Below are 12,149 nucleotides of genomic sequence, written 5' to 3'. Positions count from 1 at the left end.
ACTCTATGTCACTTTATATTTCACTGTATATCACTACATTACATTACATTAATGGCATTTGGCAGACGCTCTTATCCAGATCGACGTACAACAAAGTGCATACCCATAACTAGGGATAAGTGCGCTGAAAGACCCTAGAGGGAAGTACAATTTCAACTGCTACCTGTACAACAAAGATAAGGACCAGGGCCAATTTGAATCTTTTATTATTATTATTTTTTTAAAACAAACAAACAAACAAACAAAAAACAACAAAGCAAAAGTGACCAAACTTAACTATCCAAACACTGCTTACCTAGCCAACTAAAAATACCGATATACAAAGTAAATCACAAAGACAACAATTAAGGTTCACAGGGAGGTAGGGAGGGATGGGGAGAGGTGCTGCTTGAAGAGGTGTGTCTTCAGCTTGCGCTTGAAGGTGGGGAGAGATTCTACAGTTCTGACCTCAACGGGGAGTTCATTCCACCACCGTGGAGCCAGAACAGACAGTAGTTGTGAGCGTGAGGTGGAGGTTCGGAGAGGGGGGGGTGCCTATATATACAGGCAACATGGCTCAGGCAGTAACAGCAGTCATCTAGCAGTTGGAGGGTTGCCGGTTCGATCCCCCGCCCGGGCTGTGTCAAAGTGTCCCTGAGCAAGACACCTGACCCCCAAATGCTCCTGACGAGCTGGTCGGTGCCTTGCATGGCAGCCAATCGCCGTGAGTGAATGGGTGAATGAGAAGCATTAATTGTACAGCGCTTTGGATAAAGGCGCTATATAAATGCCAACCATTTACTATATGTCACTAAATATTTCACTAGCTGTTTCAAGCTCCCTATTTTTGTGAAGTTTCAAAAATCTTTATTCCAACAGTGCAGAAAAGGTTCATCAGAGATTTTTAGGAATACCAATACCATAATTCCCAATGCTGAAAAATATACTATTGTACTTAGAACATAGTAAATGGTTGGAATTCATATAGCGCCTTTATCCAAAGCGCTGTACAATTGATGCTTCTCATTCACCTATTCACACACCAACGGCGATTGGCTGCCATGCAAGACGCAAGGGGTTAGGTGTCTTGCTCAGGGACACTTCGACACAGCCCGGGCAGGGGATCGAACCGGCAACCCTCCGATTGCCAGACGACTGCTCTTACTGCCTGAGCCATATTGCCCGACCGTTTGCAGCATTTAGTAAGTGGTTAAGCTTGTGCTATGTCAGTCTGTCTGTTTCCAATAGACACAAGTTTGGATAAGAATGAACATTTTGGAGCACGTCATGGGGTGAGAGTGCTTGCATTAGAGGATCCAGGCCAGCTGGCGGAAGTACAACATTCTACTTTATACAGAAACCCTGTCACAGCCATCCTGTGGACACTGGCATGCATCTGCTCCCATTCAAATCACATTCATTTTCTGCTCAGATCCAAATTAAGATCATAGTTTACAAAAGATGTTCTATGCATCTAAAACACACACATGCATACATATATCCAGTATGTTCTATGTATGTAAATGTGTGGTTGTATTTCTGTTCTGTAAAATATTGGAAATTAAATAATGCATAGATTTGTTAACTGTATTTCTTGAAGATGTGAATATACTAGAAATTAGTCTGGGAGTCAAAGCATGTACAGCCAGCCAGGAGACCCCACAACCCACATCCCAGAGCCCAGTTAGGGTTAGGGTTATGAAAACATCCAAATATAGCAGGATGGTTTTCATAAGAGGGCCTTCAATGGTCAGAAAATATTCAGTACAGTAATGCAGGATCACATTTTATACGTAAAAAATGTTTTTTAATCGGAATTATATAAGTTAACGGAGGCAAACTCATTGCTCTTTCAGGCTTTCTATTGTACAATGAATAAATAAGCAATTATCTTTACTTATTAACAGCTTAACATTACTCCCGACAATAGGTTTGTAGTAAACATAAACATAGTAAACGTGTTTCAGCCAGGATATCTACAAAAATGTCATGGCTCGTATTATAATTTTTATGGGCACAAAGGGATTGAATTAAGTCGTATTTTCCTCATATTTAATGCCATTTTCAAATTGGTGTTAACTGCCGTTCCCCATGGTACCGTATTTCCATTCATCTAAATAGAAAGTTGACTTGAGTAATTTGTTCCTCGAATGTTGAAGTGCTTCTTGGCGTCGTTCATTATCAGGAAGGAAATAAAGACAGTGTGTGTTAATACATTGCAGACAGACGCGCATTGTGTTTGCTGAGATTCTCACCATACTTGCGCTTTTCACATTGACGGAATCTCTTGGCAATTAACCTCTTAACAAAGAAACGGAAGTAACAATGTATTAATATCACATACCCTCCTATGATTCAACACAAAGTGCTGCTAAACAATTGCCTAATGCCAAAACCATACAATTGGTAATGTGAAATAAACCTCTTGGAGTTTAAAGACATTTGTACTACACGTGGCCCGGAGGCTACGCATTTTCAGCACGACCGCTTCATGACTTCAATTCTGCTGCCACCTAGTGGTGAACAGCATTTCTCCACTGGATTGTGATTTTAATTTTATTTATTTTTTACCTTTTAATCTTTTAATTTGGTTAACTTTCTGAATAACAGGGTTGCCTTCCAATTGTCCTGTCCGGCTCAACTTTGTAGCATTTAATTCATGAAGTAGGCTATTTACATTATTACATTATTGGCATTTGGCAGACGCTCTTATCCAGACCAATGAACAGTTGATTAGACTAAGCAGGAGACAATCCTCCTTAGTCTAGGAGCAATGCGGGGTTAAGGGCCTTGCTCAAGGGCCCAACGGCTGTGCGGGTCTTATTGTGGCTACACTGGGATTCGAACCAACATCCTTGCCTGTCCCAGTCATGTACCTTAACCACTCCGCTACAGGCCGCCTATTTACTAAAAAGACTGGCCATTGTTGACCCCGGTTGACCCCGGTTGACCCCATACTCATGAAGCATACTCGGTACAGACAGCACAAGTCAGGGTAAAGTGTGACAGACAGAAGAAGACTCCCAAGAGGAAGTGAGTTAAACACACTGTGCAGACCTCCTATTGGCCGATGCGTTCAGTGCCCTCAGCAGGTTCAGGGAACATCTCCACAGTGATGTTCAGAACAATGCCAAGACCTGCTCTGGATCTTCTGTGAACCATCCATAGTATTTACAGTCTGCTCATTTGGAAAATGCTTTTTGCCAAAGCGACCAGTGAGAGACAGGCAAAGTTGCAATCATCACCCTGCATCCCTCAAAACCTGCAGGATAAATGGAGTGAAGTTAAATAGAAATGTTGAGGTGTTTCTGAAAAGGTGAGTTTGTAGACATTTGTGGGAAACAGCCACGCTCGCATTACATTACATTACATTATTGGCATTTGGCAGACGCTCTTATCCAGAGCAACGTACAACAAAGTGCATACCCATAACCAGGGCTAAGTGCGCTGAAAGACCCTAGAGGGAAGTACAATTTCAACTGCTACCTGTACAACAAAGATATGGACAAGGGCCTTTTTTTTTTTTTTTGAGAACAAAGAAACAAACAGAGCAAAGGAAAGGGTTCCAAAAGGCACATCTGTGTTCCAAGGGCTTCTCTGTCAAAAAGCATTCATGCTTTTCACACCTCCAATAGAGGGTTCCTGAATAGAGATTTCCTGAGTGAGTGAATCTGTCCTATGGCTGATTGTGAGGGCTGTTCCACAGACGCAGAGCCAGCTGGGAGAGGGGAGAGGGTGCTGTACAGACCAGCCTGGATGGAGCACACCGTGTCGTCATCAGGAAGGGGCGGAGCCAGGCACAGTTTGGTATGTCAGTGTGAGCATCATCTTCCTCTTTTTCGGGAATGACTATTTTTGTGACTGTGCCTTTTTGCTATAGCAGTCAATGTTGTGATAACATCCATTGTCATTCCTTGGCAGTTGAAGGAATCTGGGAACGCTGGCCAAAATAGTAGTGAACAGGAAAATCATACTTTAGATATGTAGTGAGTGATTTCCTGTATCCAGACAATGTTCCCGACTCTTCTCCAAACTGGCTGAATCATCCCTGACTGTCCCTGACATGTAGGCCAAATAACTTGATATAAAACACACAGTTGACGATGGGAGTGCAAATGACCATGTGTGCTGTGTGAGACGTTTCTGCTTTTCAGACGTCACGGCTCTGACTACATGATTACTTGTGGCAACCTCACTTTATTGCATTTGTAATTCTTTATTTTTATCTGTTCAGCAACATTGGTGCCAAAACTACTCGTGTACTATTCATTATATTTTATTAACATGTCAGAATGGGGAAGAAATGTGATCTATGTGACCGTGGAATGATTGTTAGTGCCAGACCAGGTTGTTTGAATATCTCAGAAACTGCTGATCTCCTGGGATTTTCACGCACAACAGTCTCTAGAGTTTGCAGAGAATGGTGCGAAAAAGAAAAAAAATATCCAGTGAGCAGCAGTTCTGCAAAAGCGCTCTTTTTAATGATAGAGGTCAGAAGAGAAAGTACAAACTGGTCAAAGCTGACAGGAAATAACCACACATTTCAACAGTGGTATGCAGAAGAGCGTCTCTGAACAGACAACGCGTCAAACCCCTTAAGTGGATAGGCCACAGCAGTAGAAGAAAAAATAAGTCTAATAAATATCTAATAAATTAATTATAAATTGCTATTTGATCTTCTAACATTCGGCTTGATTTAAAGTTCAAAGTCGTACTTAGAAAGCGAGAGCCATGACTTCCGGTTCCGGTTGGAAGTGTGGACTTTTAACAACAATGGTCGATCAGTCTCCGTGGAAATTTGGTTTCGTTAGTTTTCAGTAAAGGTATAAGTTTGGTTATGGTGAATCCTGTATTGTGTAGTGTATTTCACCTCGTATTAACCGCAGGTCGTAGTAATAATTTACTGTAGCTGTTATTAGTTGCAATAGAAGCGGGGGATGTTTTGAAGTGCTAGCTGGCGGCACAGTTAACCTACCAAGTTATCAAGTAAACCTACATCTCTCTCCGAGACAAGGAAAGGAAAAGCCTCGTTAATGTAGAGTGGCAATGTATGGCTAGTTAGCTACATTTGAATAAAACGACAAACGTGTTGTTGTATTTGCGTGCTTGCTAGTTAGCCAAATGACGTGAGGCAGATAATGGAAGAAGATGGGAAAGTTTCTGCGTGTTCGGCAGCTGAAGATGCTTCTACCAAAGAAGAAATATGGTGCTTAAAAAGAGTCGGGAAGACTTCAGATTGGCTTCGCCTATTCGAGGATACGGAGGTAGGGATGGCTAGTTGGCTAACATTAGCCAATTTGTTCACAGTAACACATGCTAGCTAACGGTTAGCCTTACCCACCAACGTTAACTGATAATTGAATAGCCCGTTAGCGTGCTAGGTCCAATTTAGGCTTTTGGCGTTTGTATTCACAGCCTAACTTGAAGTTACCTATTTCGACAAATTGCTGGAAAAAAACAATGGAAAAGTTAAGCATCTAACTTGGATAGCTAACCAACTAGTTAGCTAACTTGAGTAGCTTAGCACAACATTATGCTTGTGATTGGCTAACTATGCAGATGCAATGTGACATAATCTGCATTTAACTTATTTAACAAGCTAAATAACGTTAGCTGACATGGGGGAAAAAGTTTGGATAGAAACGTAACTTACCATGCTGGTATCGTCGCTGTCTGGCGTGTGTTTATGTTCGGTAGGACACCGTATGACGTTAAACTGATGGTAAACAATGTGTCAGTTTAGAAATCGATAGTATTAGAATGTTGGATGAGTAAACTGTTCGACCGTTTTTTTTTATTTTTTATATTCAAATCGTGACATTTTAGTTCCACCAACCGTAACGACAACACTGATTGAAACGGCAAATTCTTAGCTAGGTAACTTAACGTTGTGATTGTTGGCACGGGAAAATATAAGCAATACCTACACCGGAACAGCAATTTAATTTCGATGTTCATATGGATTTGATAAGATGCTAGTCAGCTGTATATTTGTATATTTATATGTATATTTTGATTTTAAAATGTAACAATAGCCATTGGTTAACTTTAAGTTAACTTACTTGTTGAATATTTAATTGACGTAGACCCTCGGGTTTACGCAGTGCTGGGTAAGATGTCCAACTGAGTTTATGTGTGAATAACATGCCTAGATTTGCTGAAAGAAAGACCTGTTCTCATCTTTATTTAAGTTGCTGTTTAAATCCTATTCTTATTTTTCGGCTCCGGGGCTTATTTTTTGACTCAAGGACTGCTCTATTCGCAGGTGACACTCGGACGAGCCTTGAATGTGACCTATCAGCTGCTATCCTTATCCTGCCCCTTAATGATATCTAGACAACACTGCGTCTTCAAGCAAAATGAATATGGGCAGTGGACGGTAACGGACAAAAAGGTACTGAAGGGGGAATGTGCTAACCAGGACAGTGCCCAACAATATCTTCATGATCACTTTCAGAGCGATTCCGGCTGCATGAATGACAGCCAATCAAAATCCCACCACATTTCCAAAGCTTCAAGATCAAAATGGCTGTTTACTGATCGTTATGGTTGATGAGTGTATGTGCCGGCATCGTTATAGTGAAAGTTATCGTTCTTGGTGTGGATGGTCCTTTTGTTCTGCTGGACTGTGTGGTGTTTGTTTGTTTGTGTTTCTCCTGGAGAGGGTAACGGAGGCGTGTTGTTCTGCAGAGCCTGAACGGGGTGTGGGTGAACGGCACGCGCATCGGTGCGGAGCAGCCCTGGTCCCTGAGCGCGGGGGACTCTGTCCGGCTGGGCGTTCCCGTGGAGGGGGTGCAGGTGGAGTTTGAGTACGTGCTGGTGCGGGACGTCCTGCAGGCGGTCAGGGCCTTCCTGCTCCCTCCCCGCTCCGGGGGCGGGGCCACGGCCATGCGCCGGGCCAAGAGGAGCAAGCGCAAGCTGGAGGGGGCGGAGCCTGAGTCTGAGTCGCGCGCCAAGCTTTTCCGCTGTGACACCGAGGGCGTGCCCGGGACCCAGCCGTGCCCCGCCTCCCAAACGCCACTTCAGCCTGGAGAGGCCCCGGGCCCCAGTGTGGCCCCCAAGAGCCCCGGTGTGGCCCCCGAGAGCCCCGGTGTGGCCCCCCAGAGCCCCCGCAGCGATCTGAGCCCCGCCCGCTCCCATCGCCATGGCGACAGGGACCGCCAGGCACACGGACGGCAGCAGGCTGGCAGTCTGCCGGATCCTCTCCGCTGCGAGGAGGTGTGTCTTCAGGCCCAGCTGGGAAACGCAGAAATGATATAGAGTTAAAGGTGATGAAGCTCAACACTTCTCTCTTCGTCTGGTCACTGATGTGGTTCATTTTTTCCTCTGAAGGTTGAGAAAACCCAGCAGGAAGAGGAGGAGCTGAAGAAGAGGCTGGAGGAAGCACTGCTGGAGGTACCATTTTGTTTCTGTGCTGGAATGGCAGGAGCTGCCATTTTGTTTCTGTGCTGGAATGGCTGGAGCTGCCATTTTGTTTCTGTGCTGGAATGGCAGGAGCTGCCATTTTGTTTTTGCGCTGGGCTGGTCTGGAGTATTGTCACTGCAAGCACCTGTTAACCACCTCTCATTCTGTTTCTTACAGCGAAGAAAAGTTATGGAGGAACTCAAGTGTTCTCGGCAGGGCTTCGAAGAGATCCTCCAAGCCAAAGACAAGGAGCTGGAGGTGACCAAGGTAAGACTAGCCTCTAGAGATATCTAAACTAAGACTAGCCTCTAGAGGTGACAGAGGTAAGCTTCTAGAGATATCTAAAGTAAGATCGCAGCCTCTTGAGTCGGGTGTAGTGGTTATGGAGCTGGATGTGTAACTGAGGAGCTGCTGGTTCCAATCCCAGTTGTGGTACTGCTGTTGTACGTTTGATCATAGATATGCCTGTCTGATAAAGGCCTCTTGTTCATACCTGGCCATTCAGCCTCACCTGAGCAGGAGATGAAAGCATGTTTTAAGGGTTTTTTAATTTGGCTCACAACCCCCAGAGTCCTGATGGGCTCAGAGCTGAAGCATTCTAGGTCCATTCATGCACAGCTGGTGTCAGAGAAATGCCTGAAAGTTTGACATGTTTACAAGTTTAACTTGGTTTTGGGGAAAGAGCTGGCTGAGCTGTGGAGGAGGACGCAGGACAGCTGTTTGAGTGATGAGCCTTCACCTCCAGCCTGGCCCGGAGCGTGTGCGTCAGCGCAGCGCGTGCGTCAGAGTCGCACTTTAACGCAGGATGTCACTTTTCACCCCAGAACTAATTCAGCAAATATTAAAATATTTATGAAGTATCTGTAATACATGGGACCACTACAAACAATTTTATTTTAATTGTTTATATTACAATTATTGTGAAGAGTAAGAGAACGTGTTGTGTTGGCTCCCAGTAAGGGACCGCGTGTGTTAGTTCACGGTGAGGGAGCGTGTGTTAGCTCACAGTGAGAGAGCGTGTGTTAGCTCACAGTGAGAGAGCGTGTGTTAGCTCACAGTGAGAGAGTGTGTGTTAGCTCACAGTGAGAGAGCGTGTGCTAGCTCACAGTGAGAGAGCGTGTGTTAGCTCACAGTGAGAGAGCGTGTGTTAGCTCAGTGAGAGAGCGTGTGTTAGCTCACAGTGAGAGAGTGTGTGTTAGCTCAGTGAGAGAGTGTGTGTTAGCTCAGTGAGAGAGCGTGTGTTAGCTCACAGTGAGAGAGTGTGTGTTAGCTCAGTGAGAGAGCGTGTGTTAGCTCACAGTGAGAGAGTGTGTGTTAGCTCACAGTGAGAGAGTGTGTGTTAGCTCACGGTGAGAGAGCGTGTGTGTTAGCTCACAGTGAGGGCGTGTGTGTTAGCTCACAGTGAGAGAGCGTGTGTTAGCTCACAGTGAGAGAGTGTGTGTTAGCTCACGGTGAGGGAGCGTGTGTTAGCTCACAGTGAGGGCGTGTGTGTTAGCTCACAGTGAGAGAGTGTGTGTTAGCTCACGGTGAGGGAGCGTGTGTTAGCTCACAGTGAGAGAGCGTGTGTTAGCTCACAGTGAGAGAGTGTGTGTTAGCTCACAGTGAGAGAGTGTGTGTTAGCTCACGGTGAGAGAGCGTGTGTGTTAGCTCACAGTGAGGGCGTGTGTGTTAGCTCACAGTGAGAGAGTGTGTGTTAGCTCACAGTGAGAGAGTGTGTGTTAGCTCACGGTGAGGGAGCGTGTGTTAGCTCACAGTGAGAGAGCGTGTGTTAGCTCACAGTGAGAGAGTGTGTGTTAGCTCACGGTGAGGGAGCGTGTGTTAGCTCACAGTGAGAGAGCGTGTGTGTTAGCTCACGGTGAGGGAGCGTGTGTTAGCTCACAGTGAGAGAGCGTGTGTTAGCTCACAGTGAGAGAGTGTGTGTTAGCTCACAGTGAGAGAGTGTGTGTTAGCTCACGGTGAGAGAGTGTGTGTTAGCTCACAGTGAGAGAGCGCGTGTGTTAGCTCACAGTGAGAGAGCGCGTGTGTTAGCTCACAGTGAGAGAGCGTGTGTTAGCTCACAGTGAGAGAGTGTGTGTTAGCTCACAGTGAGAGAGCGTGTGTTAGCTCACAGTGAGGGAGCGTGTGTTAGCTCACAGTGAGAGAGCGTGTGTTAGCTCACAGTGAGAGAGCGTGTGTTACCTCACGGTGAGGGAGCGTGTGTGTTAGCTCAGTGAGAGAGCGTGTGTTAGCTCAGTGAGGGCGTGTGTGTTAGCTCACAGTGAGAGAGTGTGTGTTAGCTCACAGTGAGAGAGCGTGTGTTAGCTCACAGTGAGAGAGTGTGTGTTAGCTCACAGTGAGAGAGTGTGTGTTAGCTCACGGTGAGAGAGTGTGTGTTAGCTCACAGTGAGAGAGCGCGTGTGTTAGCTCACAGTGAGAGAGCGCGTGTGTTAGCTCACAGTGAGAGAGCGTGTGTTAGCTCACAGTGAGAGAGTGTGTGTTAGCTCACAGTGAGAGAGTGTGTGTTAGCTCACAGTGAGAGAGTGTGTTAGCTCACGGTGAGCGAGCGTGTGTTAGCTCACAGTGAGGGAGCGTGTGTTAGCTCACAGTGAGAGAGCGTGTGTTAGCTCACAGTGTCTGTGTTGCAGGAGGAGAAGGAGCAGGCTCGGGCGCAGAAGGACGAGGTGATGATTCAGATGACGGATGTTTTGGAAAACGAGCTGCAGTGTATCATCTGCTCTGAGCTCTTCATTGAGGTACACCTCACACATTGTGTTAGCATGCTTATCTCTGTGTGTAAACGGTGTGTATGAGGTGTGTTAGCATGCTTATCTCTGTGTGTAAACGGTGTGTATGAGGTGTGTTATCATGCTTATCTCTGTGTGTAAACGGTGTGTATGAGGTGTGTTAGCATGCTTATCTCTGTGTGTAAACGGCGTGTATGAGGCGTGTATGAGGCGTGTATGAGGCGTGTTAACGCCCCGGCGTGTATGAGGCGTGTTTGAAGCGTGTATGAGGCGTGTACGAGGCGTGTACGAGGCGTGTTAACGCCCCGGCATGTATGAGGCGTGTATGAGGCGTGTATGAGGCGTGTGTGAGGCGTGTTAACGCCCCGGCGTGTATGAGGCGTGTTTGAGGCGTGTGTGAGGCGTGTTAACGGCCCGGCGTGTTTGAGGCGTGTTAACGCCCCGGCGTGTGTGAGGCGTGTGTGGGGCGTGTTAACGCCCTGGCGTGTGTGAGGCGTGTACGAGGCGTGTTAACGCCCCGGCGTGTCCGTGTTGGCGCCCTCCCCAGGCGGTCACGCTGAGCTGCGCGCACAGCTTCTGCCTGCACTGCATCGGGGCGTGGCGGAGGCGCAGCGGGGCGTGTCCCATCTGCAGACAGGATATCCTGTCTCAGACGCGCTCGCTGGTGCTGGACAACTGCATCGACCGCATGGTGGAGAGCCTGAGCGTCGAGCTCAAGCAGCGCCGCCTCGCCCTCATCGCCGAGCGCAAAGGTGAGAGGTGCGTAGACACGTCCCCACGTCCCCACGGCAACGGGCTCCTATCCCAGCATCCCTCTCTCTCCCTGATGAGGAACACGCAGAACATCCGTACACAGGCAGGGGGAAATATCAGCCTTATATACAATCACTAGTGAGGATTTAATAGAATTGAACAAGTCTGTTACGACTGTTAATCGTTTACTCACGAATTGCAAAGTTAATTGATTGTATATTATCAATTTTTAATGTTTGTTAGCATAGTGATGACTGAACATATTTGCATTATAAGCAGTGAGTCTTAATCTCATGTCAGATGTGGTCAACATGAGCATACAGTACACATAACTAGTATGAAGTATACAAGCTACTAGCGTGCCGTACGGTGAGTGTCAGTGAACGTACAGTCCTTTCTGGGGTGAGTTTAGGAGAGTAGTCGTTTTGGGGGTGAGTGTTTAGGTGTCTTACCCCTGGGTGTGGCGTGTGTGTCTGGTGTCTGGTGTCTGGTGTCTGTGTCTGTGTCTGTGTCTGTGTGCGTGTCTGTGTCTGTGTGCGTGTCTGTGTCTGTGTGCGTGTCTGTGTCTGTGTGCGTGTCTGTGTCTGTGTGCGTGTCTGTGTGCGTGTCTGTGTCTGTGTGCGTGTCTGTGCGTGTCTGTGCGTGTCTGTGCGTGTCTGTGCGTGTCTGGTGTCTGTGCGTGTCTGTGCGTGTCTGTGTCTGTGCGTGTCTGTGTGCGTGTCTGTGTCTGTGTCTGTGTCTGTGCGTGTCTGTGCGTGTCTGTGTGCGTGTCTGTGTGCGTGTCTGTGTGCGTGTCTGTGTGCGTGTCTGTGTCTGGTGTCTGTGCGTGTCTGTGTCTGTGTCTGTGTCTGTGCGTGTGTCTGTGTCTGTGTCTGTGCGTGTCTGTGCGTGTCTGGTGTCTGTGCGTGTCTGCGTGTCTGTGTCTGCGTGCGTCTCTCTCAGGGCTGCCGGAGCTGAGGTCGGTGGTGCTCATCACAGACAGCAGCAGTGAGGGCAGTGTTCTGGAGCTGGCCGACACCTTCGATGAGAGCGAGCTTTTCTCCGACAGCCAATCCCTGAGCCTGTGGTCTGACGACACCTTCAGCAGTGATGAAGGCACCTCCTCCTCATCCTCCAGCGACGACGACGCGTAGGCCTGTGGGCCCCACACACCACTACTCTGGACACGGCCCCTCCCCCCAGCTGTTTCCTCCGCCTCCACGTTCACAATATTTACTTTACATGTCCTTTGGTTGTATATTTTTGTTTTGTTATTTTTGAATAAAGTAACCTCAAGAACTTACAGATTA

The 12,149-nt window shown here is 47.0% G+C and overlaps 1 protein-coding gene across 2 annotated transcripts; it reads left to right on the top strand.

Moving 5' to 3' along the window:
- The first annotated feature begins 4,701 nt into the window (after positions 1-4,701).
- Positions 4,702-12,149, top strand: rnf8 (ring finger protein 8, E3 ubiquitin protein ligase). 2 transcript variants are annotated; one of them, XM_061242983.1, is made up of 8 exons: positions 4,702-5,243; positions 6,245-6,373; positions 6,670-7,197; positions 7,312-7,374; positions 7,562-7,651; positions 10,009-10,116; positions 10,655-10,859; positions 11,803-12,149. In XM_061242983.1, exons 1-8 carry the CDS (start codon positions 5,118-5,120, stop codon positions 11,991-11,993), a joined length of 1,440 nt encoding a protein of 479 aa, XP_061098967.1. In that variant the 5' UTR covers positions 4,702-5,117; the 3' UTR covers positions 11,994-12,149. The 2 variants fall into 2 exon arrangements, with proteins under 2 accessions (XP_061098967.1, XP_061098968.1); XM_061242984.1 differs by having other exon boundaries at positions 10,655-10,866; positions 11,803-11,998.

This window comes from Conger conger, chromosome 5 (assembly GCF_963514075.1).
Source record: "Conger conger chromosome 5, fConCon1.1, whole genome shotgun sequence".
NCBI classification, from domain to species: domain Eukaryota; kingdom Metazoa; phylum Chordata; class Actinopteri; order Anguilliformes; family Congridae; genus Conger; species Conger conger.
The sequence above is the reverse complement of the archived record's forward strand: the minus strand, read 5'-3'. Positions and strand labels throughout refer to the sequence as shown.

Excerpts from the sequence above, each read along its gene's own strand:
- rnf8 (XM_061242983.1), top strand. The coding sequence starts at position 5,118 with ATGGAAGAAGATGGGAAAGTTTCTGCGTGTTCGGCAGCTGAAGATGCT. Across the intron at positions 7,652-10,008 it reads AGGAGCTGGAGGTGACCAAG|GAGGAGAAGGAGCAGGCTCG; the intron begins GTAAGACTAGCC and ends TCTGTGTTGCAG. Across the intron at positions 10,860-11,802 it reads CCTCATCGCCGAGCGCAAAG|GGCTGCCGGAGCTGAGGTCG; the intron begins GTGAGAGGTGCG and ends CGTCTCTCTCAG.